General features: G+C 41.6%; 2 protein-coding genes across 2 annotated transcripts in view; one reads left to right on the top strand and one right to left on the bottom strand.

Moving 5' to 3' along the window:
- CDC73 (cell division cycle 73) overlaps positions 1 to 27,175 on the top strand; it is a 95,958-nt gene that overhangs the window by 32,009 nt on the left and 36,774 nt on the right. Inside the window, exons 8-10 of the mRNA XM_058668958.1 lie at positions 115 to 213; positions 3,113 to 3,191; positions 5,630 to 5,694. Of these exons, the coding sequence (XP_058524941.1) occupies positions 115 to 213; positions 3,113 to 3,191; positions 5,630 to 5,694 (243 nt within the window). The remainder of the gene's footprint in view (positions 1 to 114; positions 214 to 3,112; positions 3,192 to 5,629; positions 5,695 to 27,175) is intronic.
- B3GALT2 (beta-1,3-galactosyltransferase 2) lies at positions 20,218 to 26,419 on the bottom strand. Its single transcript, XM_004578802.4, has 2 exons — positions 25,986 to 26,419; positions 20,218 to 21,863 (listed from the first exon to the last, which is right to left on the bottom strand). Exon 2 carries the CDS (start codon positions 21,738 to 21,740, stop codon positions 20,490 to 20,492), a length of 1,251 nt encoding a protein of 416 aa, XP_004578859.1. The 5' UTR covers positions 21,741 to 21,863; positions 25,986 to 26,419; the 3' UTR covers positions 20,218 to 20,489.

Genomic DNA, 27,175 nt, shown 5'->3' on the forward strand with positions numbered 1-27,175 from the left:
AAGAATTGATACAAAGAAAACTAAAATTCAGTCTTAAAGTATTTGCTAATTCAATTTACTGGTTGTGTTGGTTTAATCTTAATTGAGCCTTATTGAAATTCATTTCTATTTTAGAATTTTTCGAAGAATATTTTTGCAATTCTTCAGTCTGTGAAAGCCAGAGAAGAGGGGCGGGCACCTGAACAGCGACCAGCTCCAAATGCCGCCCCAGTGGTAAGGTTCTGTGGCTGTCTGTAATCTTCGTAAGGGAACTGTCACTTGCATTTCATTGTTGTGGTTTTGCAGACTTTTTTGAAAAAGGTTATTTTTATATAAAGACTTATTTAGATGAGAGAGTGAGAAAGTGATGCCTTTTGTTGCTGGCTCACCCCCGAAATGACCACGGTGGCCATCGCTGGCCATGCTGATGCCAAGAGCCAGTTCCCCATGTACGTGGCGGTGGCCAAAATATTTGAGCCATCTTCCACTGCTTTCTCAAGCGCACTAGGTTGCTGGATCAGAAGTGGAGCACCCAGGACCCCACCTGGCACCCATTTGGTATGCTGCCGTGGCAGGAAGTGGCTTAATCTTTTCCACAGTGCGGGAAACATCTAAAAGTTTTTACAGTCGTAGGTTCTTCTCATTTTTAATTAACTGGTTTTTGCTTTTGGAAAGCAGAGTTAGAAGGATCTTCAGTCTGCTGGCTCACATTTGGGCAATGTGAGGGGTCTCCCAGGACTAACTACAGCAGACATTTCTTAACTATAGGCATACTTGAAAGGAGTTAGTTTGGTGAGACTTTCTGTAGTTATTTCAGTAAACTCCTGCTGGCCTATTCCTTGTTGCCTAGACTTATTAGCCTTGTTGAACGTGAAATCCTGCCACTGTAGTCACTCGCACGTCTCGGTTCTGATCCTGGGGAGTTGGCTTCTTGGAAGTGCCACTTTGGACTGTCCCTGAATAAATCACAAGTGTGTTTAGTGTGTATTTAAACTTCTAATGCTTTTCTATTTTACTGAAAGACCCTCTAATTTTTGTATGTTTCAAGGAAAGGAAAAGCTACAAACACATCCCTATTTTATGTCATTTAAAAAATGAATTTGATGGTGTTAGTGTAGCTTTTGCAAGACGTAGTTTATTGGTGTTTCACTTCCAAAGGTAGTAGAGTTTTACATATTGTTTAAAGTTTTTTTTTGCATTTTTTTTGGAGGACAGGCAGAAGGATAGCTCCCAATTGCTGATTTACATTCTAAATGCTTGGAACCATCGGGGCTGGGCCATGCTGAAGTCTGAAGCCAGAAATATTTAAAGATTTATTTATGCATTTTTGAAATTCAGAGTTAGAGAGAAATCTTCCATTAGCTGGCCTACTCCCCAGACATCTGTTTCGGCTAGCCATGGGCCATGTCAAAGCCAAAACCCAGGAATTCTGTCTTGTTCTCGCACCTAGGCGGTAGGGACCCAAGTACAGAGGCCAGCTTTTGAGCTAGAAACTTAATCTGGAAATGATTAAATGGGTGACAGAGTCCCAGGTAATTGAAGTATATGTACTCGGGCTTTACCAGGAAACTGCAATCCAAATCCGAGGCAGCATTCAAACCAGACACTTCGTAATGGTATGCATGCTTCCAGGGGCCTCCTAAACATTGCGCTCAGTACCTGCTTCAGTTTTTGCTCAGATTAGGTAAATACTTAGAGTTGTTCTCCAAGAAACATTGAAGTGCCTAGTTGTGGCAGTATGCTGGGAATCCTGAGATCAGCCGATGAGACGGCCCTCAGCTCCTGAGCTTTCCGTGCAGTCAGCTAGACTTGGCAGAAGACACAGCTCCAGTTCCTCTGTGATGGTGTAGTTCGGAGTGCTGCTGCTTGTGCGTTGGCTTGCTTTGGATAGCAGGTCGTGGGAAACATGTCAAATTTTTTTTTTTTTTTTTTTTTTTCCTTCTAGAAATCTTTTTTTTTTTTTTTTTTTTTATAATCCATTTTATTGTATTGTTGTTGACAATCTTTACATAGTTAACTATAGTTGAAGGAAAAACAAGAAAGAGAAAAAAAAAAAAAGGTTCAGGGGGATAGGGAGGTGGGCAATGCTATTATGTCCATATTGTTTCCATCATGTATCTGAGGTAAAAGGGGATATTGAGGGAGAAAAACATGTCAAATTTTACAGCAGTATTGACATACTCATTGGAATACTTGACAATAATAGTGGTAGGCAGATGTTTGTGGGAGTAAATACCTACTGACGGTATTGACACGTATCTTTAATTTTGAATGATATTGAGGTCTAATTTTATTATAGCAAAAGAAAGGCCTTCTTTATATCACAGATTTCCAAAGCAAGATTAGGAATATTCTTTATCCTTTTTTTTTTTTTAAATCACAGACTGAGTTTGGGAGAACTTACTTAGAAATTAAACTATGCTAGCTGGTGTTGGCACTGCCATCTCCTGAGTGGCAGTTTGAATTTCAGCTCCTTTGCCTCTGATCCGGGAAAGCCGCAGCAGATGACCCACGTGTGTGGGTGACTCGGGTGGGGTGCCTGGCTCCTGGCTGTTGCAGTTATTTGCAGAGGAGCAGTGTTGGTGACTGCCTTTTAAATCAAAGAAATGAAAATGTTAAAAATTACACATCATTGGAGTAGTAGCCTTTATCAAGTGTGTAAAAATAATTCCTGCTGCTTCACCTTTACCTTATACATTTATTAGACCTTTAACATCTTGATTGTTTTGTTTATTTTATTTTAGGATTGAAAATTGGGCAAAAAATTAAAAAAATGTTAAATGTCCATTCAGTACCTCTTGAGTTAGTTATTTCTTCTTTGTTAAAAAAGTCACAACTGGAGAGATGATGTTATTTGTTAAAAACATTAGGCAGTCAGGATGAAATTGCTTGTCACACATCTTCCTCTTCTGTTTGTGTGAGTTCTGCTTTTTGCCTTAGTGTTAAGTACCCTTCGTCTCACTCTGTGTTCTGCCTGGTGGGATGATCACTTCTCACACAAGGACCTGGCAGTCTGTCCCCACCATTTATCTTACTGACTGTAGCAGGAAAAAGAACTTTATTATTTTAATTATTGTTATATTAAATAGTATTGGAAACATTAACATGTAACTGATAATTTATTTTTCTACAGGATCCCACCTTGCGTACGAAACAGCCTATCCCAGCTGCATACAACAGATATGATCAGGAGAGATTCAAAGGAAAAGAAGGCGAGTTGCTCAGTGTTTATCTTTGCCCTGTGGCTGTGCGGAACTTGACTGTGTGGTGTGCCTCATGTTTTAAGAGCAAGCATTGGCAAAGTGACAGCTGTCCCCGAGGTTTTGTCTCTGGTGAAAGGCAGGCACGCCCATTGGTGTGTGTCACCCGGGGTGTTTCTGCCTCCATGACAGCAGTGTTGACTTGTTCTGGTAGGCTGTGCAGGCTGGAAAGCCTGTCTGGCTCCTGACAGGAGAAGGATTGACAGCGCCTTGTTAATGTTTGTGGTAGTTACTTTTTGTGTGAATTTTAATGTTACTTTAACTGCGTTCTGGCTTGGTTTCCTCCTGTGTATTATTATATTAACTTTTTGAAAGTAATATTGCCTATCTCAGGCTTATTCTAGGTATTAAGTTAGTTATTCATTCTTTAGAAGAGTATCTGATGTTTAAATATTTGCCGTGATTAATAGTAGTCCTGTTTCTTAGGAGTTAGTATTGGCTGCTGTTGTCAGTGTAGTATGTATAGCCGCCACCTGTGGTGCTTGCGTCCCATATTGATGCAGGCCGTGTCCCGGCTGTTCCAGTTCTAATCCAGCTGTCTGCTGATGGCTTGGAAAAAGGAGTGGAGTATAGCTCAAGGGTGTTGGCCTCTACCGCTTACAGGGGAGACCCTGATGCAGCTCCTGGCTTCATCCTGGTGCTTCTGTGGTGGTTGTAGCTACTTGGAGAGTAAACCAGCAGATGGAAGGTCTCTTTTCTGTTTCTGCCTCTCTGTGTGACTCTGACTCTCAAATACATACATCTCTTAAAAAAAAAGTATTTATTTTAGAATGGAGATTATATATCAGATCTTTATTTGCTAAATTATAAATTTGTACATCGAGAGCTTGGTAAGCACAGGCTTGGAGTATCAGTGTGAGTTTATTCTTTGATAGTGTGCGTAGTATTCTTACACAGCAATGAGCTGTTTGTGCATTGGTGGTATGGTTAGGGAGCTAAGATCAACGTCAGTTCCTGGAATCCGCATTCATCTTGACTTGATGTACGAAAATAGAAGCAACTGGAGGTGTATCATTTGCTTTTTTCTTTCTGTGTAATTAGAGATCGCCACTCTTTGAAGGATATATTGTCTTGATTTAGTGAGTTTGTGTTCCTACTTCACTTACTGATAAAAGCACACACCAAATACATTGTCTTAGAAAGATGGTGGTCTGTCCTTCACTGCATTGTTTGGGGTGAATTATGTAAAGCATTGGTTAACAGTTGTAGGCCAGAAACCAAATTGACTCTCCCTAGGCCGAACCTGACTGTTCCCCTTTGTAAACGTACGTTGTTGATGCTGTTTTTATACCATAACTGCAGTATTCAGTAGTGATAATGACTGGCATTCAGTGTATGACTTATTAAACACATACTGGAATTTTGTTCTGGGAATCACATCATTATTTACAAAATTATTTTCTACTAAGTAACATACCTTGTGATTGTAATTTTGGAACTTGATTTTTTTTTTCAAAGATTTGTTTTACATTTCTTTGAAAGGCAGTTAACAGGGAGAGAGAGTGGAAGAGAGAAAGAGTGAGCGAGAGAGACAGAGACACAGAGAGCAGTGTTGTATTTTCTGGTTTACTTCTTGAATGGCCACAATGACAGAGCTGCCCCTGGCTTCAGAGCTGCTTCTTGGGTCTCTCCTGTGTGCAGGCGCTCAAGCACTGGGGCCGTCTTCTGCTGTGTTCCCAGTCGCATTAGGAAGGAGCTGGTGCCCTTAATGGATGCTCTAATCACAGGCAGTGACTCTTGTTATACCACAAGTTTTAATAGTTCAGGACTTCCCTTGGTCACAGATATTTTTAGTGGTGCTGTCATTGAAATTAATAGTAAGCATTTTGGTAATTGGGACTGTTTAACTTTTGAACAGAATACTTAGATAATCTTAAGCACCTTCTACACAGGAGACTTGTATAGTTGAGTATATTTTTGGAATCTGTTTAAAGCTTTGGTTGAATACATATATATTTGAAAGGCAGAGTAACAGAGAGAAAGACAGAGAGAGAGAGAGGTTTGTTCCATTTGTTGGTTCACTTCCCAGTGGCTGCAACAACCAGAGCCAGCCCAGCGGAAGGTTTAGGAACTCCATCCTCGTTTCCCACCTGAGTGACAGTGGCCGCTTCTGTCCCTTCCCAGGTGCATTAGCAGGAAGCTGGATTGACGGTGGGTCGCTGGGACTTGAATTGGTATTCAGATGTGGGCTGCCTATTGGAAGAGCTGACAGTTTCCCCTGGCACACCGCAACTTGGGCTTTTGTTTGAAGTCTTCAGAAATATGTGCTTTAACATCATGTATATATATTGTATCGAAGCCTCTGTTATATTGTTGAACTGTTGTAGGTTAGGTTTCTTATTGAATATAGGATACATAAAGTCTCACTGTTAATGCTCTTTTCTCTGTAGAAACGGAAGGTTTCAAAATTGACACCATGGGCACCTACCACGGGATGACGCTGAAGTCTGTAACGGTGAGTTATTTTCAGTGGCCGAGATTATTTTGTTATAGGCTTTTTACGTGGGTAGCAGATGTTGAAGAAAAGTTTCAGCTTGTGAAATTTCCTATTTTCCATGTTTGTCTTCAGTGACTGGTTCTGCTGATGGTGCTGTGTGGTATATTACTTGATTCAATGTTCCCCTCCATACCGCCCCCCCCCCAGTTGAGTTGAGTATTATAATTATATACTTTTTTTTAATCACCTGGTTTGTTTTTGTGTTATTGAAAAAGAAATTGACTTTCATTCAGCAGGTGTTTATTGAACACTTGAGTCAGACCCTGTTCCAGTTGCTGGAATACAGCTATGAAAAAGCTCTCTCTGGGGAGGTGACGGTAATGTTTTAGTAGAGAGAGCTCTGCTTGTGAGGCAAGGCAGGGATCTGGAATTGGGCCCAATAGAGTAACTGAGTAGAAAGGCTAATTTGCTAGGATGTAGTGAATGAGAGGAAAGAGATTAGAGCTGCCTTATTGTTCTTGATCAAAATATATTTTGTCACTGTAAGAGGTGATTTGAATTCATATGTGGTAAGAGTAATTGACATCTTCCTGGGGTATATGGCTTGCCTGCTGCAAGTGAATTACTGGAGGTACACAATTTTTACCCTTAAGGTAATTATCACACTGGAGTTTTTGTTATTATCAAAATATTTTTACTTTCTTCACTTCTATAGCTGTAAAGTGGTGAGAAATGTATTCTGTTAGCTGTGTTTTTGTGCAAATAGTTGACTTTTTGCAATGATATTTTGTGCAGAGCTTCTTAGTTGAATGAAGATAGGGTTGTGCTTCCTTGTTAAAGACTTTGTTATTAAATATATTTAAAGGTGAATTTAAGCTGTGAGTTAAAGGATAGTCACAAGGAGGTGTTGTGTAGAAATGCAACAGCAAAACTAATGATGGTAGTTTAATTGCTAGTTGGTAATTTAATTGCTAGTCACTGGTTATTTTAATGCTTAGAGATGCTGCATTGCCTGTACTTGGTGCACTCAGAAACTGGAGAAAGAATGTGTAGAGAAATTCAAACTTCATTGCTTTCAAGTTAGATACTTGTTTATTTTAGTTGTATCTCAAACTCATGCTTCCAATCAAATTTTTTTGATAAAGATTTTTTAAAAGATGAGGAAAAGACACACTTTCAGGGATGGGGTGGGCGAAGAGGGGAATGGTAGGAAAGAAATGTTTCTAATTTCATCTTGTGTGGGCGGGGAAGGAGTCTGTGTCTCTCTGCACTCCCCTTCCCAATGGCCTAGCGTCTTATGAGCCCTTGAAGGGGTGTGTTGCATGAAACTTCTGCCATGTCCCAGGTGGAGAGGAGTACATCCTGGGGAAGGGGTCATTTGCTTGGCAAGCAGGCAGACTATATTGTACTGTATTATATAGGGCAGGGAGATAGGGTTTCCAATTTGTGACTCTAAGCTTGTTAGCTGCAGGGCCCATGTTACTCCCCTCTTGGGGTTTTTGACCCTGTTGTTGATGGATGTAGGTTGATTTCATCTTCTGTGGCTTCATGTTGACTGAGCATCGTTAGCCTGTGTGTTCCGATTTGGGCATCTTTCCACATCAACTCTGATGGGGTCATCTCACAAGCTATAGAATGCTAGCTTTTCTCAATGGCTGTTTCCCACATCGTCATTCTGAGAAGTCACTGTCCTTTTCTGTCTTTTGAAGCTGCATTTAAGGGCATCAACTAGTTCACAGGAACAGATTGAATTATCATTGGTGTGCACCTGGGCATGATGCTCTCCATTGCACAGGAGTCAGCATAGCAGGTGTTAGAACATGCACAGTGGCTTCTGATGCCAGCACACTCACCTTGGTCCCTGAGACCAGAGATCCTGTCACATATGGGAACAACCAGCCAAGAAATGCTGGGTTTCTTGGGGATGCCAAAAGCTATCAAGGGTCCCTCTCTCCTGGAAAGGTTCCTGGCCCAGCGTGATTATGTACCATGGTTGAGACAGTGTAGAACCTATCGCGCCCCTGGCCTGTTGCTTGCAGCTTAGAGCAGTGTCATGCAGCAGACATTGCCTGCCCAGGACTGGACAGGCACTTGGCCTGCCAAAGGCCATCAGGAGTCCCCCGACTACAACAGGACCCTGGACTCAAAGCCTCTGACCAAGCTCAGAGGTACACCATGGTGCAGCCTGCTTAGGACCTCCAGCATTCGGACCCTGGTCTGTCATTCCTAGACTGGCATGATGGTACACCACTGGGGCAGCCTTCCCGGGATGCCAGCATCCAACCCCAGACTTGACAGAGGTCCTAGGTTTGTTCAACCCCTCCCTTCCAGCTTGGACTCGGGCACCATGGCCTGCCTAGGACCACAGTGTCAGGCTCCTTAACTTAATGTTGTTTTAAAAAATCCTTTTTCTGTTTATTTTATTGTTGCCTGTTTGTGAACTTGTGAATGTTCCAGTTTCTCTCTTGTGATAACCACCTGGCCGTGTGGAGGTGTTGAAGCTACCTTTGCGCTCCAGAAGCTGACTGGCGAGTGTTGCCGCCTCTTGCTCATTCTCAGTGATATGCCCTTCAGGGTTTGGGACGGCTGAGCGTGTCTGCATTAGGATTATTAATCTTTAATATTCAATATCAGAGTTGTGTTAGATCCAAAACCAAACGAATTGGCTTGTGCAGATGTCAAGGCTATTTTTACACAAGCATGAGCTTTATTTTGTGTGTTATGAGGGAAAGGGGTTTGTGAAAAATAGAATTGAAAGATGTTTATTTTGGGTACCAGAAGGTATTTGTACTTTCTATAATTTTTTTTTTTAAAGGCAGGAACACTTAAATTGGGAATCTCCCTGCCCCACCAACACTTCATCAAACCTGCTCCATCATTCTCATTGAATTATTAATTACTTGGTTGCTCATCTCTGGTAGGGGTGTTGTGGAGGTGTTGCAGTGGTGGTAAGGTTCTGGAGTCGGGTCCCAACCTGTTTTTGGTTTTCGTGGTTTTTTTTTTAATGTAATCTTCCCTTTGGCTTTTCAGTTTGAAACTCCTGATGTGAGTAAAGTGGCTGCTAGCTTGGTGAAGGTCTTGGTCAGTTGGAGGCACTTCAGACGGAAGGTTTTGAAGTCAGTGCTGGTTTTGAATCTGTCTCCTGCTACTCATACTGCTAGTGAAGTTGCGAAGGCCATTTAATCCTCCTACCAGTGGTTTTATTTTTATTTTGTAATATTTTATGCTTAAATATTGTTGAGTATTAAGACATCAAATAAATTGCTTAGCACACAGAGGACTGAAGAAGTGTGATGATTTTCGTTATAGAATTTGTGATTCTGTGTGAGTTTGACTTAGGTGTAAATGTAGGCAGCTGTAGCTTTTGATATATTTAATAATGCCTGATTAATGATACAGTTTTTACAGTTTGCTTAAATGTTAAGAAAATCCTTTCTCTATTATGTGATTGGGATATTCTTGCAATAGTTGTGTATTTTTATCTTGTAGCAAACACCTTTTGCGGTTGAGAGAACATGGCTAAAGAAGTTATGTAAAGGGGGAAATAGCATAACTAGGTTAACCTTTCTGTCCTCTTGTTAGGATTCAAACAGAAATGGGTTTAGTTGTTCAATTTTGCTGATAATCATGTACCACTTGGTGCGTGCTCAGCAGTGGGTGGTGCATACACAGTGATCCTGCAGGACTGGCCTTGGCGCGTGCTCAGCAGTGGATGGTACATACACGGTGATCCTGCAGGACTGGCCTTGGTGCGTGCTCAGCAGTGGATGGTACATACACGGTGATCCTGTAGGACTGGCCTTGGTGCGTGCTCAGCAGTGGGTGGTACATACACGGTGATCCTGTAGGACTGGCCTTGGCGCGTGCTCAGCAGTGGATGGTGCATACACGGTGATCCTGTAGGACTGGCCTTGGTGCGTGCTCAGCAGTGGGTGGTACATACACGGTGATCCTGCAGGACTGGCCTTGGCGCGTGCTCAGCAGTGGGTGGTGCATACACGGTGATCCTGCAGGACTGGCCTTGGTGCATGCTCAGCAGTGGGTGGTGCATACACTGTGATCCTGCAGGACTAGCCTCCTATCCTCTGTGGCTCTTGTGAGTTGGGTCAGCACACTGAGATTTTCACAGGACAAAAATGCCTAACGAGGCTCTTCTCAGGATGTTTCCCTGTTGTGATATTTTACTGTATTTACTTTGATCTAAAAAATAGATAAAGTGTTTGGAATTTTAATTATCACAAAATTTCAATTATGTATGTTACTTTTGTAATATGTGACTTTCTACACTTGACACTTAGATTAAAATATTCTACTTGAGGATATTATATGGCATTTGAATTTTCCAAAATTTATTGTCTTGATGTGTCAGAGAATAGGTTAGTAGTCTGTGTACAGGTGGATAGTGTGAATAAAGGGCCATTTGTGTCTTACAGTATTACCAATTTAACATTTGCTAAATTACCAACTGGAAAGTTATTTGCAGTAGATTTATTGAAATTTAGAGTCCTGCTTATGGTTGCTGGGACCAGACCAAATGTTCTTGAGAGCCTTATATGGCCCAAAGACTGTGTGTTCTGCTCCAAGCAAAGCAGAGCATTCACTTTGATTCACACATACATACACACAGAGTTTATAAACATTTAAAAACATAAACATTGATCTCTCAACCTTTTTTTTTTTTTTTTTTTGGTATTTGTGGCAATCTTTACATTGTTAATTAGGGTAAAAAGGTACAAGGGTTATAGGAAAGTGGGTAAGACCACTATTTCCCTATTGCTTCCTTCCTATATCTGAGGTAAAGGAAATATTGAGGGAGAAGCCCCACCCAGTCTCCCACCCACCCCAGGTCCCGGATGTGGGGCATGCTCCGAGGGTCTTGCTCAAATGGTTTTTATAGTTCACCAGTTATGAATCACTGCCAGTCTCGCCACTCAAGGCACGATCAGGCTGTTGAAGAATCCACTGATTGACATAGTCCGTCATAGAGTCTCCATTTGTCCAGTATTTCGCTGCCAACATATAGCTGAGGTGGTTGATTGACCTGTTCTATCTTCCGTCTTTTCTTGGTTAGGGTTCTGAGTCTGCCATTTCAATTGGGGGGATCCCCAAAGAAACTTTGATGTGTTCCCAGACCAGATTCTTACATGTACTAGCAAGTACAAGGCCCGGCACAGTCCATCACCCTGATCAGCTGGTGGTTGTGATCGCTGGGTTGGTTCTGTTTTCAGTCCCGACTTCCACTGAAAACAATGGGTGTTGCAGTCCAGCCTGGCTCTAGCCATCACATACTTGGCCCTCACGTAAACCAGTGGGAGCTGCAGCCCAGTCAGAGCGACCCACAATAACCCCCACCAGGCCCGCCCCTGGTTTGCCAGTGTGTATAGCGGACTAGTCCAGTCTGCCCCATATGCCATTTGGCTCTCATAAATGTCGATGGGTATTGAAGCTTAGTTCCATTTAACCAGGTCAGCTGTCCAGCCTTAACGGATGTTGTGCCTCTCTGTCTAGCCACCCCAGCCCCTGTCCTAGTTATTTTGTGCCCTCCCGTGGGAGTGGTAACCCAAGAGGAAGGATCCCACTATTTCCCTCCCAGGTCTCTCTCACTGCTGGATTATGCACTCTCCAGGTGGTTCTGTGGTTAGACTTGACAGTATTAGCCCCCAGTGCCAGCTTCTGCTATGGCTAAGCCTCAGCAACTCTTACCCACTCTAGTTTTGTTTGGACCAGTAGGAATAATCCGCCCATCCTGTCTCTCAACCTTTTGAATGCTGATTTTACAAAATTGCTATCTGTTACGTGAAGTAGTGTTTAAGTGTCAAATATTGCTTATTTTGTAACAGATTGGCATGCTCATTCTTTTCTAAGAAACAGCAAAATTTAAAAGAATTTTTTCTCTTCACTCAAAATTGTCTTTTATCCATGTTATATTAACTTGAAGATGCAGAGAGACAGATAGTGGGGAAGACAGAGGCAGGTACACAGAGAGCGGGGCCACCTTGCCGGTGCTCCCCCTGACTCTGCACAATGGCCGGAACTGGGGTGGGCCGAAGCCAGGAGGAACTCGTCTAATCAAACCACTTTCACAATCGCCTGTTTCTCCCTGGCCATTAGGTGGCCCGAGATGGATTGATTGTTTTTTTTATTCTAAGATTTGCTTGCTTTTATTGGAAAGGCAGACTTACAGAGAGTGGAGACAGAAAGATCTTCCATCTGCTGGTTCACTTCCCAAATGGCTTCATAGGCCAGAGCTGAGCTAATCTGAAGCCGGGAGCCAGGAGCTTTCTCTGTGTAGCCCACCTGGGTGTGTTGTCCCAAGGCTCTTTTTGAAAGAAGTATAGACAGCCTTATTGTTGGCAATTTTATCAACATTCTGGTATAATTTTTAATTGAATATCACCTTAGGGTGGTCTTGTTTATTTTAGTAATAGGAGAAAATAGAAACAAGTTTGAAATAGGGCATTTTGTTGTCAGCATGATACAATGTAATATGAAATTTCGATTTGATTACATGTATTTTAATTGTGGTTGAATTAGTAGTACTGTAAGTTTATATGACTTTCAGGATGATGTAAAAGCAAATTTTAGTTTACTTTTTTGCTTTCTGATGTCTCTTGGACTTAGTCCATTAGAATTTAACAAAATTGGTATGAGCATTGAATGAATTTCACTGCTTTAAATTCTAACTCATTGCTCAGTGAATTTTGTTTTACTACCGCTGATCTTTATCTCAGAAATACTTTTATATATTTCTTTTTTTTTTTTTTAAAGATTTATTCATCTTATTACAGCCAGATATACACAGAGGAGGAGAGACAGAGAGGAAGATCTTCCGTCCGATGATTCACTCCCCAAGTGAGCCGCAACGGGCCGATGCACGCTGATCTGAAGCCGGGAACCAGGAACCTCTTCCTGGTCTCCCACGCGGGTGCAGTGTCCCAATGGGCCGTCCTCGACTGCTTTCCCAGGCCACAAGCAGGGAGCTGGATGGGAAGTGGAGCTGCCGGGATTAGAACCGGCGTGCATATGGGATCCCGGGGCGTTCAAGGCGAGGACTTTAGCCGCTAGGCCACGGTGCCGGGCCCTATATTTCTTGATTATTTTGAAGGACAGACGTCTTTAATATTTCCTTTAATTTTGTGATGCAATTTGAGCCAATTTGTTCAAAGAAAAATATTAATATTTTTATCAATAAGCTCTGCTTGAGTGGTTAGAAAGGTCCTCATTGATACTTCTTGTCCCCTGAGCTTCTTTATAGCTTTTTTTTTTAAAGATTTATTTATTTTATTACAAAGTCAGATATACAGAGAGGAGGAGAGACAGAGAGGAAGATCTTCCATCTGTTGATTCACTCCTCAAGTGAGCACAATGGCCGGTGCTGCCCTGATCTAAAGCCAGGAGCCAGGGGTTGCTTCTGGGTCTCCCACGCAGGTGCAGGGTCCCAAGGATTTGGGCCGTCTTCGACTGCTTTCCCAGGCCACAAGCAGGGAGCTGGATGGGAAATGGGGTCACCGGGACACAAACTGGCGCCCATAAAGGGTCCTGGTGCATGTGAGGTGAGGACTTTAGCTGCTAGGCTACTGTACCTGGCCCACTGATCTTTAATTCTAAGGTTTGTTTTCTTTTCTGGGTCTTTTTCTTGATGCATATTTCCTTTAGTTTTTTTTGTTTTTTTTTTTTGTCTTTCAGTGTTCCTTTGTGACTGATTGTTCCCTCATTTATTTTAAGCTTATTTTGTATTTTTTAGTTTGTAATTTTATTTTTAATATTTATATAATTGAGAGGGATGCATGCTCATATGCACCTCCAGTTAGGGTGGGGAGGATCAAGGTATGCAGGAAGCTGAGTGGGAGAGACAAATGTTCCAGTTCTTTTCCCTGTTTTCTGTGTCTGTTGGGGGAGTGGAGGGAAGTACTTGCTGCTGTCAGACTGCATCAGCACTTGGGGATGGGTGACAGTCACTTGGTGACTCCTTAGAAACCCCGTGTGGGAATGAGAGTTTGGAGGTTGTTACGTGTTTTTGGTGGATTGGATTGTTGTTGGCTGTGTTGCACCGCGACTGAGAGAATGTTCCAAAGGTCTGTTGCCTTGGTGCATCAATAGGCCCAGACACATGGTGCACAGCTTAGTCAGGAAAGTTGTTCAAACTTTTTTTTTTTTTTGTTTAAAGCTTTATGTTTGTTGCAAAGTTATATCTATCTATCTATCTATCTATCTATCTATCTATCTATATATAGAGAGAGAGAGGAGAGACAGAGAGAAATATCTTCCATCTGATGATTCACTCCCCAATTGGTCATAGTGACCAGAGCTGAGCCGATCCAAAGCCAGGGACAAGGAGCTTCTGGGTCTCCCTTATGGGTGCATGGTCCCAAGCTGTCCTCAACTGCTTTCCCAGGCCACAAGCAGGGAGCTGAATGGGAAGCGGTGCTGCAAGTATTACAACCGGCGCCCATGTGGGATCCTGGCGCATTCAAGGTGAGGACTTTAGCCACTAGGCCATGGCACCGGGCCCTGTTCAACCTCTTAATACTTTCCAGCTTTTCATGAGGCAGTTGACAACCTTGGCTGGCTGGATGACCAGGCAATCATGTCCCCTCTGTGCACCCTGTCCACTGCACAGGCACTAGTAGCTGAGGAAACCCAGTCCTGACATATGCACTCCAAGGTCAGACCATATATATTGTGATTTTTCCTGTGGCTGGTGGCTGAATCCAGCAGTCTAGTTGGGGAATCCCACAAGAAACCTTGCTTGGGGTGACCTCAGACTTACATCTTGTATGTGTCAGCCAGTGCAGTGTCCAGTTCAGTCTGTCACTTGCACCAGCCAACACATATACTGGACACTGGCAGATGCCCTGCCTGGTCAGTCCTTTCCCCAACCCAATTTATCACGTGAACTGATGGGTGCTGCAGCCTGTGAACTGATGGGCCTCTAGGACTGGCCTGCATCCCATTTGACGCTAGTACACATCCATGGATGCTGTGGCTTATCTCAGCCCACCCTGACTCTAGACCTGGCCCACATATATGCCTATGCCTTGTCCAGCCTGGCCCACCCCAGCCTTGGCTCTCTTGCTCACCAGGAGGAGCTGCTGCCTAGCAGGGGGAGTTCCCCATGTTCCCTTACCAGCCTACTCCCAGTTTTGGATCTTGAGCTTGCCATAGGTACTGTGGTTAAGTCTAACATGCCTTGCACACAGACCTGGCAGTTTTCAACAGGTACTGTGGCTTTATCCAGCCAGCCCACACCCAATCTGGCTCTTGCATGCACAGTAATGTAGCCCAGCTTGGCCTGCCTCTAGTCCCAGCTCTCATGTTGACCAGTGCAAGCAGCAGCTTAGCAGGGGAGTCCCCAAACTTTTCCTACCAGGCCCACTCCCAGCCATGGGTGTTGCTCACGGTGACAGAAACTGCAGCCCAGCCTGGCATGGCCTGACCTCTGTCAGTATTTGCAGCAGGTCCTGCAGCCTGGCCAAGCCTAGTCGACTTCAGCCATGCCCTTAACCAATCCTGGCTCTCATTTGTGCCAGAGTGTGCTGTAGTCTGGCTCAGTCTGGCCTGCCCCCAGTCCTAGCTCTCGCTCAGCAGATGGAGGTGTGGCCTAGCAGGGGAATTCCAGTGCTTTGACATTTGCCACTTCTGCTTGGCAGAGAGGGATGTAAGGGGAGAGAGAAAATGATTGAGAAATTCCTTAGGAGTATGTATACTTCCTAATCCCCTTGCATCGAAGTCACTTCATCTAGATTTAATTGTATCTCAAACCCACAACTCTAGGTATCATCACATTGGGAATTAGGCCTTCAGTGTTTGAGTTTTGGGGAAACAATTTAGTCCGTATCATTTCCTAACTGTATTAATGTAATTTCTTGTTTACCTAGTATTTTGTTAATTTCAAAGGAATGCTTTTATTGCTATTTACTGTAAAATAGTTTTGTGCAGTTATTTCTCTCAGCAATAATCTGTTGATAGACTCATCTAGCATAGATATGTTATGTGTGTACTTTGGTTTATTTAACCAAATCCCAATAGATGAACATGTAGATTGTTTTCTGTCTGCTGCTGCTGCTGCAAATTCTGTTTGTTGGGTTTATGTTTACATTTGAGGAAGCACATTGACAGATTACCACCTGGGATACTAGAGTGGAGTTCTTGCTTTGGCTTGGCTCAGTGCCAGCACTGTTCGGGTTTGAACCAGTGGGAGGAAGATCTCCATCACAGTCTTAGTGTGTATCTCTTTCCCTTCAAATAAGCAAATCTAATTAAAACCAAAAGCATTGTGCCATTTGTGTTCCTACTTAGATGCACTACAAAGCTCCTGTAAGTGTGTCATACCAGATTGAAGATTTTGTTTACTTGGTAAGTGAAGAGTAGTTTTTCAGTGAAGTTTGTGTTTTATTTTCTTATGGCCAAGGTTGACCATGATTTAGGTTGCTGTAATTTCTTTTTCTAAAGTGTGTATTAATATTCTTTGTCCATTTTCTATCAGAATAGTGCTAGTTTGTAATCATTGCCTTTGTTACCTTTAAAGTAAAAGATTTACTTATTTTTATTGGAAAGATATAGAAAGAGAAGGAGAGACAGAAAGATCTTTCATCCTCTGATTCACTCCTAGGTCACCGCAATGGCCGTAGCTGAGCCAATCTGAAGCCAGGAGCCAGGAATTTTCCCCAGGGTCACCCACAAGGGTGTAGAGTCCCACGGCTTTGGGCCTTCCTCAGCTGTTTTCCCAGGCCACAAGCAGGGACCTGGATGGGAAGTGGAGCAGCTGGGATACAAACGGGCGCCTATGTAGAATCCCAGTGGATGCAAGGCCAGGATTTAGCCACTAGGGTATCATGCCAGGTCCGTTTCTTACCTTTTCACACGGTGGAGTTGAGGTATTACATAAAGGTTACTAGACACAGGTTTTTTTTTTATTAAGTGTGAATATTCTGTATTGTAAATTAAGGAGGAAAATGGAGAAATTTTGGTCTGAATCAGCTGGGTAAATGAGCATTGTCACCTTACCACAGAAGGTGTTTCAACAGTAGAAACGATGTAGTGCCACTTGTGTCTGTTAAAAATCATCAGTTGCTTTTGAAAACAAGCATATTTTAAAATGTCTCCAAGTCCTGCTTTACCTGTCTTCTGTTTACGCACGCACGTTGGCTTCCACTGAGGCAGTAGACGAGTGGGAATAGCCATGGTTTGTAAGGTTCTGGTCACCATTCACTAGAGAGAACAACTAGGGGTCAGTTTATCCTCTGTTCCTTATCTTTATTTACATACAGCAGACATCAGGTGTCCTTCTAGTGTGTGCAAAAGGAGTTGTATAGCCTGGGGGCCCCGGACAGGGGTGAGGAAGAGGAGTGTCTCTTTAGCAGCTCTCTTAGGCAAATACAGAGTGGAGCACCGTAATGTCACTGGTTGGTACAGCTTTACTGGCTCTCTGCTCTTAGATGTTTAAACTCTCATGCTGTGTTCTTTCTATCTCTTTTTTATCTTTGATTGAAAGGCAGATATACAGAGAGAAGTCAGAGAGGTCTTTCATCTGCTGGTTCACTCCCCAAATGGCAGCAGTGGCTGAGCTGAGCCAAGCTGAAGACAGGAGCCTGGAGCTTCTTCCGGGTCTCATATGTGGGTCTAGGGTCTCAAGGACCTGGGGCATCCTCCTTTGTCTTCCAGTCAAGCAAGGAGCTGAATGGGAAGTGGGGTAGCTGGCACACGAACCAACTCCCATGTGGAATGCTGGTGGCGCTTGAGTTGGAGGGTTGGCTTGTTGAGACACTGTGCTAAACCCTGGGACTGTATTAGATTGTGTATGTCAAGTACTTGAATACACATCAGCCACACACTGCTTGTACAATCAGTAAATAGGTGTAACTGGTGTTACTATTGTTTTTGTATAGTTTCCTAGAGAAAGATATTAAAAATATTCCAGTTGGGATTATATTGTTTATAAAGAGGCAAGGAGAAAAGCTTGAGTTGTAATTTTTTTTAAAGACTTACTTATTTCATTACAAAGTCAGATATACAGACAGAGAGGAGGAGAGACAGAGAGGAAGATCTTCCGTCTAATGGTTCACTCACTCCCCAAGTGAGCACAATGGCGGTGCTGGGAACCAGGAACCTCTTCCGGGTCTCCCAAACGGGTGCAGGGTCCCAAGGCTTTGGGCCATCCTCAACTGCTTTCCCAGGCCACAAGCAGGGAGCTGGATGGGAAGTGGAGCTGCCGGGATTAGAACCGGCGCCCGTATGGGATCCTGGGGCGTTCAAGGCGAGGACTTTAGCCGCTAGGCCACGCCGCCGGGCTCTTGAGTTGTAATTTCATCATAGTGCATCCTGATGACAATAAACTAGTTTGGTAAACATTGGAAATTTCGTTTTATTTTCATCTTTTAAATTTTCATTAACATTTGGAGCATGAAGTTTATGTAATTCTTGTAAATTTCTTTGGTAACACAAATGCAGTGCTTTTATTAAAAAATATATTTTCAGGGTGGGAGTTTGGCACTGCAGTTAGAGCTGTTTGGGCCTTCGCAGCCCATGTTGGAGTCCCTGGGTCTGAGTGCTGGCGCTCCTACTGATGTGCGCTCTGGAAAGCAGGAAGTCATAGCTCCAAGTTCCTAGGCCCCTCCACTCACCTGGAAGAACAGCCCGGCCTGGCGCTGTGCTGTTGGGGCATGTGGGAAGTGAACCAGGAGAAGGAAGATGGATTTCTCATTTCCCTCTTTTTCAAAAACAGGTGTTTACTTTTTAGTTCTTTAGTGTAGAATTATGTTTTCATCTGAAGAAGGCAGTTTTAAGTTGGCGTGATGTTTGGATCATCATTGGCATCAGCAACTCTTTTTGCTCCAGAAATCAGCCTGTGTATTTGTTCAGAGGGAAAAGCCAATGAATTAGAAGAATATTTGTGATTAATAAATTAGTAAAATATTAGTACGCTTAATAAAATATTGGTAGAATATTTATGATTAGAAAGAATGTTTGGCTGTATTAAGAAACTGTGGTTTGGTCTAGTCCCTTTTAGGGACTTAGAATATCATCAGATTACTGTCATGTTTCAGGATTGTATTATCAGGAATATAAATATGACATTAAACTGATATCTAAGATTGAAGAAGTTTAGATGTCTAAGAATGCTGTTTTTTCATAATTGATTTTCTAAAATCTCACTTTCTCCAGTGGAAGATGCTAACTCTTAATGACTGTCCACTATATCATTGTTTGGTCATTTTGTAATCATGTAGAATAAATTGAGTGAAGCAGACTTGAACCAAGAATTGGGCAGCATTATATAAGTAAATTTTGAAAAACTATTTGTAATTATGTAGACTGGAACATGGACTACTTATTTGAAAATGGGGGATAAATTGCGTGTAGGGTTCAATTTATAAGTAATAAAATCTTAGCACATTTTTGTGATTTTGAACTGAAGAGATGTTGCTGTTTGGATGATTTATCTTTTAGAACGAAACAAATGACTTTATAGGATTAAGATTTGACATGTAAGAAGACAAGACGTATACATTTAGGAAAACAACCATAATTTTAATGTTGTTCAGTTAATATTCATTTCTAAAACTCATGAGTGAGATTCCATGTCATAACATTCAGTAAAGGTCTTTTTGTTTGCTTTTTAAAGTTAAAGCCTCAAAGTGCATTGTATACCTTTTTCAGCGTTGAATCAAGTGTTGAAACATTTATAGTTTTTCTGTATCCCTCCCCCCCAAAAGTTTTTCGTTGGTATGTAGATTGTCATCTGTTGATATACTAAAAATGCAGATTTGTAAACTTGGCACTCAGAGACAGTGCGATCACATGATCAAGTGCTGGCCTGTGAGCACCTGCTCTCAGAAGTCAGCTTCCCACGCGTTGCATTGTGGCCGACATGTATTAATGTACCAATGGGACTGGCACTGCAGTCTCCACCTTTTGTTCAACAGCAGTTCTTTGTGTCTTTAAGTGATCATTTTTGCTTCAGTTGGAGGAATGTGGTTATTTTTACAGGTATATTTGAAGTCCGATAGTTTTGTAATTAGATGGTAGTACTCTGAAAAAGCACAGTGGGTGATAGAATTGCAGAATTGACTGAAATACTTGCATGACTTTACAAATGAGGAAACAGACTTTTCTGTTTTGAAATGTTTAATAACTTTTTAAATAACAACTTGAGCCTGAACAGAGTAATTTTTTCCACATTTTATCACATTATATCAAAATAATTTTCCTTGATATATGTATTAATAGGTTGAAATGGGTCTTGTAATTAGTTTTAAAAAGTAAATGGTTGAAGCCTGTATTGATGAGACATCTGAGCTTTATGAATGACTTTGTGGAACTCAGTCTTATTGCATGGAGTATAATCTTTATAACCCTAGAATAGTCAGGTCAGATTTGCCCTTTGCACAGTTACAAAGTTTCCTTGAAGCTGATGATAATGTTTTATTTACATTTAATTATATATTGAAATGGAAAATGTAAATCTAAAATGAAGTATCTTTTGATTGTACTTGCTAAATTAAAATTTATGTGGAAAAATATATGGAAATACATTAATGTATGACTTGAGCCATTAATGTATGCATGCTTATTGTTGCATGTTAATTGATAGAATCCCCTTACAAAGTTTTTAATAGATTCCTCTAGGGTACCTTTTAATCAAAGAATTGTTGTAGAATCTTACTCTTTAAAGAATTACCTTTTCCAGAAATTAAAAAAATAACTTTTGGATTTCTTTATGTGATGAATTTTAACTAAAACTTGTCCTGTGGATGCATTCGGTTTTAGTTAGGCATGCTGAGTACTATTTACAGATCGCACGTTGGAAGAGCTCAGTGTAGTTTCCGGTGCCGGTAGCTGCCCGCCTTCCCCTTGGCTGCACTGGCACAGGCGTTGTGCTTGTTCTGTTGTAAGTGGTTCCAGTGCTTTATCAGTTCACTGGGCTGGAACTGATGAGAGGTGATGAGATGGCTGTACTTACAGCTGGAGTACGAGACTCGCCAGTGATTGAACACAAACTCATTGGGAGGGGGGACAGGGTCAATTCTTAACTTGGCAAGACAGATCCCTACATACACATCTTCCAAATGCAAACGACGGATACCCAAGGAAACTTTAAATATCTTTCCTGCCAGGTCTCCAGAAAAAACATAACCAGTTCCAGAGCAGAAGACAGGGTAGCGCTCACTTGGGTACAGCTCTGGCGGCATGTACCATTTGCTGTCCTTGTTCCGGTTGGGCGCGTATCCTCGCATTAGGTAACCCGTAAAATAGTTGTGTCTAGGAGGCAAGTCTGGCTTTAGTAACTTGTGTATTAAATACTCGGTATTGACAAACATGTCACTGTCAGTTTTCATAACGTACGGAGTATGTGGACAGTATGTTGCAACCCAGTTCATTCCCATTAGTGTTTTAATGGTCAAATTATAGTATGTATCTAGGTATTCCTGTTGAATTATGTCATGATACTCTCTACTTTCTTCCAGTAGTGCACGTTGCAGGTAGCCATTTGACTTGATACTTAAGCCCAATAAAAAAATGCGTGTGATTTTAATACCAGGTACTAGACTTTCATTGCCCCATGTTTGCCGAATAGCTCTTCTTGCTTCAATTTGTCCAGGTTCTGCTGCTATTAACAGTATTAAAAAGGGGCTTTTCTCTTGGCACTTTTCCGGTTCGTTGATGACGTATTTGAAATGATAAGAATTTGAATATCTGGTGCCCTTTTCATTGTACATACTTCCATTGGCACTCAGTGTGTTCTCGAGCCCTGTGACCTCTGGTGCCAGTTCCGTGTTGTTGGCGTTAGTCGCTGTTTGAGCGATTGTTTCTTTCCAGATGTTCCGAAGGGAGCTGTGGTTTGTCTCGTTTTTTGTGGAGCGAAATCCCCGGAGAGTATACGTCACAGGGTTTTCTTTGAGTCCAGCTCTGCCTGGCAGCCAGTCTTGATGACTGAAAAACAGAAGCATAGCAAACAGACACACGAGGGAGAGCACGCCGACGAGATGGGTGCGGAACAGAGACCTCTTGGCGTTCCAGGTCATCTTGGCAAAGCAGCAGTGTCTCCTGCGCCACTGAAGCATGGTGTGAGAGTCCAGGGCCGGTCTGTGGGGGAGGCTGCAGAGCGTTGCCTGGCTTCTTCTGGGTTAGTACTGTTCTTTGGTCATCATTTTTAATTCACTCACGTTGTGTCCCTCGCAGTCATTCTGTAAAGACGAATTGTAAAAGTTTGCAAAGTCACAAATCTTATGAAACTGCCTAAAAGGGTCTTGGATGCTAATAAAATGAAAGTAAATTGAAATTTGCTAAAATGTAAAAATATGGTAGCCCAGACATTGGGCTTAGGATCGGGTTCCCTTCGGCGGCATAGCATTACTGAGAATGGAGCTGATTCCTTGAAGAAAACTTTTGTGGCACAGTGAGCGTTGGAGGGAGGAGTGGAGTGAGTGTCTCCATTTACTTCGTTGTCTCAGCAGCTTTAGTCAACTGTGTTTTTGACCCACACTTAAAATTCAAAAGTTACATGGATGTAGGTCTTACTAGAATTCTAAGAGAGGCCGTGTTAAGAATCCCTTTGGAGCAGATAGAAAATTTATTGGCTTTAATTAAAATTGATCGACATGCCGTTGGTAGTACAGTGCATAGTCTGTGGCCTCTTTGTAAAATGGTCATGCGTTAGTTGTGAGACAGACAGTGCAAGGTTGATTACGGCAGAGTTCTGTTAGTCACAGTACACTGCTTGGCATGTTTCCATTGGCCCCTACTGTGTTGACAAAGTCAATGAGAAGATGCACCTGTCAGAACTAATTTTCAGGGTCCAGTAACTTCAGTGCTGGGTATTTAGACAGTAATAAATGACGGACATATTCAAATACTCCATCCTAATTTGAACTTTGAGATTATTGTCTTTGCTTAGACTTAAGATGGGCTTCAAAGCAGAATAAGTCATTGTCTTTAATGACCGATGGCTTTGGCAAAGCACTGTCATATATCTGTAAGGCTCTATGTTAAGATGAAACCAAAAACTGCCTTGAATAGTCTTCCTGGGTTTCCAACAAAACATAGACAGTAGCTGTTTAACCCAGCTATTTAAGATCACTAATGTTCACAACACATACTTTAAAACATTTTTGAGTTGTGCTATTTTCTTGCAGAAGATCAGTTAAAATTTTATGTCTTCTAATAGTGCACCTCTTGAAGCCATAGACACATATTTTTTAAGATGTGTTTGGGGGTTTATGAGACATATTGGCTAGTGCTTGTGCTGTCTCACAGCAAGCTTTGTGACTCACATTTGGTTTTAGTTTCTCTGTGCCGCGGTGCAAGGGTTTTAGAGGTAGGAGAATGGCTGAAGTTTTAATATCTTTAAAAAGACAATCTTTTGGGAGAGGGAGAACAATGAATATATAGCTTTAGTTTTAAGATTTTTACTGTGAAAATTATTTCTTCAAGCAGAAGAAACCAATTGGAAATTTAATACAAATTGAATTTAATATGTATTTGAAATTACTAAATGTGTGAATGCTGCTGTTTACTTACCAGTGATATTGATTGATGGTCCATAACAAATTTGCTTAGCCTTGCCATGAAAAAAATAGCATTTACATGTAAATCTTCAGAGTTTTGAAAAATTGTATGATAAAAATCTTTATTTTGTGAAGTACTTTGAAAATACAGAGTTAAGTTTTGGGTGTGTATGAACAAAAGTGCGATTTTAGTACTAGCCACTAGGAGGAGCAAGTAGATGGTATTTTGAGTGAATTTTCTTAAGTGTCACCATCCAGGCACCAGCATTTGCTAATTTCTGATCTGTGAAATTACATAGAACTTCTGGAAGTTCTAGTAGTTATCACTGGGAAAAATGATCCTTTTGAAAATGATGTTTAAGCCTTGCATTTGAAAGATGACTGTCTTAATATTAGAATTTATTTAACACTGCTCACTGCCCCAACAACACATTTGTAATTCTGCTAAGAACCAAGTGGAAGCCAGGGGAGCCGAGTCCTCTGGAGTTGGAAGGCAGGAGTTTTGTCCTCCCCCATAACTACCAATACTTGTTCAGGAAAGGAGAAGCTTTTGTTTCCTGATTGTGTGTTTAGTAGATAGTGCTGAATACTTCTTTAATTTTATAGTGAGACCAGCATTAATGTAGGATTATGTTTATAAATTTCAAATAGACAAGTTATTTTTTAGACATTTATTTTTAGATTTCCAAGGGTACATAAGTGTGCCAGCATTCTATTCGTGTAAAAAACTTGAAATCAGATTGAAGTCTGCTCTTTGTATGGTACAAATTTAATGGCTTAAGAAGCAGTAAGTGTAAAGTTAGATATCTTAGTGAATGGGTAAATGGGAGAGCAAAGGAAAGCAGGGAGTTAATCTTGTAATAACAAGTGACACTGTTTTAATGCAAACAGCCTACCTGAGGAGATGGCTCCGGAGCGTCTCAGTGCTGGGAGAACAGCAAGCTGTTTATGTTGTAATGCCACACAAACACGGGATTTTTGTTCTCATGCTTTTATAATAGTATGTGGTAAATAAAGATTTATCTGAACTCACATTTCGTGATAGTCCATGTTTGTGAAATGGAGAGCTGCTGTGGCGTGCACCTGCTCGCTCGCCTCCCATCGACAAACTGAGCCATTCGGCCAGGTTGAAGGATTCCTTAGTGAAGTTTCTCATAGATTATCCTAATTTTTCTGTTCAAAAGGAAGTATAATTGAAGTTATAGTTCTTGTTTTACTTAATAAAATACCTCTCCAGTTATTGCTTATTTAAATTCTTGATAAATGAGAACAAGACAAGGAATTTAAAGTGTTCTGTCATGCAAAGCAGTTTTGTACTTTTATGTTTTAAAAATAGAAATAGCTTTGGTTGTCTTGTCTTTTGCTGTCAGTGTTTTTGATTTAACGTGTGTTCATGTGGTGTGACTGGAGCTCATGAGAATGTCGCTGTGTTACACTGTCTAGTTTGTAGACAGAGTTTTTTGTGCAGCTTTTAAAAGTGTTTATTTCTAGCAGATTCAAGTGGTGCTTTAAAAGAAAACTTCTAAACTTGGTTTTGAGAGGAGCAGCTCATAAAACTGCTTAGTTAGTAACTTTAAGTAGTGAGAGATGGAGGTGCTGAGAGACTGGAGATTTTCCAGCCATATTTTGTGTTTTAAGAATATTGTTTGTTTACACTGGTGTACAAACTCATGATGATGATTTGAATTGATACTGAGATATAATTGGGCCTGAAAGACTCGACCAGTTTTAATATAATGTTTCATGTCTCGCTGCTTGTGATGATTAAATGGTAGGCTGTCGAGTAATGTGAAATTGAGGTAAAATAAAGATCATGATACATAAAATTTTAGATGTATCTGAAGTTGGTAAAATACCTTGCTTTAGCGCTGTCCTGTGCACACAGGCAGTGGGAGTAGCTCCTCCTGCGGATGAAGGCATCCGAGCCACAGTGGTTGCATTTATACTTTGTTGTTTAAGCTTGTCTTGCCTGCAATGTGGATATTTTTGTAACAAGATATTTTCATATGGTTGAATTTCAGTTTTGGAGTGATCACTAGATTCAGATGTGATCTTTTAGGATCATGGAAAGGATAAATTTTTTTTTAGCAGTTCTTGATATTTTTTTGTTTAAAGTTATGTCCAAGGTCCTGTAATAAAATGCGACTCTACCTGGCGTCGTGCTGTGCACAGGCTCACAGTGGCTCATGTGAGCCTACGCTAATGCTTTCTCTCTTGCATCTTGTCGCTTGGTAATACTTCAAATTTGTTGGAAATTTGTTGGTGTTCTCTTATGTTATTTTGTTATCTTGTGGAGGTAATTATTGGAGGGAAGAAAAGTGGTCAAATATAAAATTTTGCTTTAAAAGGACTTTGGAATAAAAGAAACCCTTAATATTAAGATCATTCTTGGTAGTATTTAATGTAATTGCATTGCATTGTCTCCTGACAGCCATTTTTAAGAGAGCACTTAAATCTAATATGTAAGGATTCAGTTTGACCTGATTTGGTAGAGGCTGGCTGTGTTTTCTGTTAAGTGTGTAAATTTTTAATTTCTCAGAGAATCCCTTTAAACACATCGGATTATTATTTGCCTTCCCCCATGTGTCTATAACCCAGAATTACTCTAAGCTGCATGTTTAGCGAAATAAAGCAATGACAGCTTGTCTTCTAAACAATGACAAATTTTAAGATATATTTAGAGACCCCCTCATAGTTTCAAGGGCAGTGAACTGTCTGAACTTGTTTATCAGGTATTCCTGCCTCGGGGCCATAGAAAGGGAACACATTGAGATGCAGATCATACACGACAGGGCGACATACCTTCCTTGCTCAAGCCTTTGATGTGGAGAGGATCATGCCCACTGAAGACTTTTGGCACGCCATCACTTCAGCAGAAAGCTGCTGTCGAACATGCGCACATCCCCCAGCAGCCTGCCTCCCGCGATTGCTTTCCACAGCGTCCAGAGTCCATCTGTCTCCTCGTCTCCCACTTCCCCTCCGTGTTCATATGGGCACTCGTCTCCGGAGATTCTCCCTTTCTTTCATTTTCTCTCTCCTTTGTTAAACAAAAGAGCTGTAGTTGTCCCTTGCGTCGGGAGCCCTGTTGACTCTTGCTGACAGTTGATGCATTGAGGCTTTTTATATCTGCTGTTTTCCCGGCTGGACAATGCGGTGCTGTGTTCTCTGCTCAGTATCCATATTTCGGGTAGTAGCACTGAGCTGCAATGTAAAGCAGCCAGAGCTGGGATCCGGCGCTTGGATGGTATTGAGAAAGCGTGGGGTTTACCGGTCTCCCTCGGTTCTTGTCTGGGAGCTGCAGGGAGGGTTTCTCTGAGCAGTATCTCTGGGGTTTTAGTCCATTCTGTGAACTCCACGGTTGCTCAGCTGCTGCACAGGCAGGCAGCAGTTTAAATGTGGGCTTGACAGATGCGCTCTCTGACAGAGCAGAATTTAACGTCACTGCTTGGCTGAATCCCACGTGATTGTTTGCATTCATTTTGACTAAAAATCCAAGGTAGGGAGAGGCTTGAAGATTTTGCTCTCATGTGATGAATTATATATGTTCGGTACAAATGTAGTGATGAGTATATAATTTGAAAATAGGATGATTATGAAATGAATGGTTATAATTTTATTTTTTCTAGCTGATTTCCTGTTTCTTCATTGTGCTTAAGAAAGGCTTTCTAAATATTTTCTGTTTGATGTTGGCTTTTTGTTTCGTATGTATTGTTGTAAGGTGTAAGTAATTAAAGCTTTTATGTGTAAATTGGTATCTTTTAACCCATTACTGGACTGTGCTCCTGAGGCGTTCTCTTTCCCTTGACGTTGCGGAGGTTCCCTGGTGAAGCCTAGTGAGCCCTTCCGGCTCCCCTGCCAGCCAGGCTGCTCCTCAGCTCCTGCTTACGTTTTTTTCCTTCTTCTTTTTTCTCTTTTTTTTCATACGTTAGCTGTCGAGGATTGCCGTACCAGTATGTGATATGATACAGCGTGCTTTTCTTTTTATTTTTTAT

This window comes from Ochotona princeps, chromosome 10 (genome assembly GCF_030435755.1).
Source record: "Ochotona princeps isolate mOchPri1 chromosome 10, mOchPri1.hap1, whole genome shotgun sequence".
Lineage (NCBI taxonomy): Eukaryota > Metazoa > Chordata > Mammalia > Lagomorpha > Ochotonidae > Ochotona > Ochotona princeps.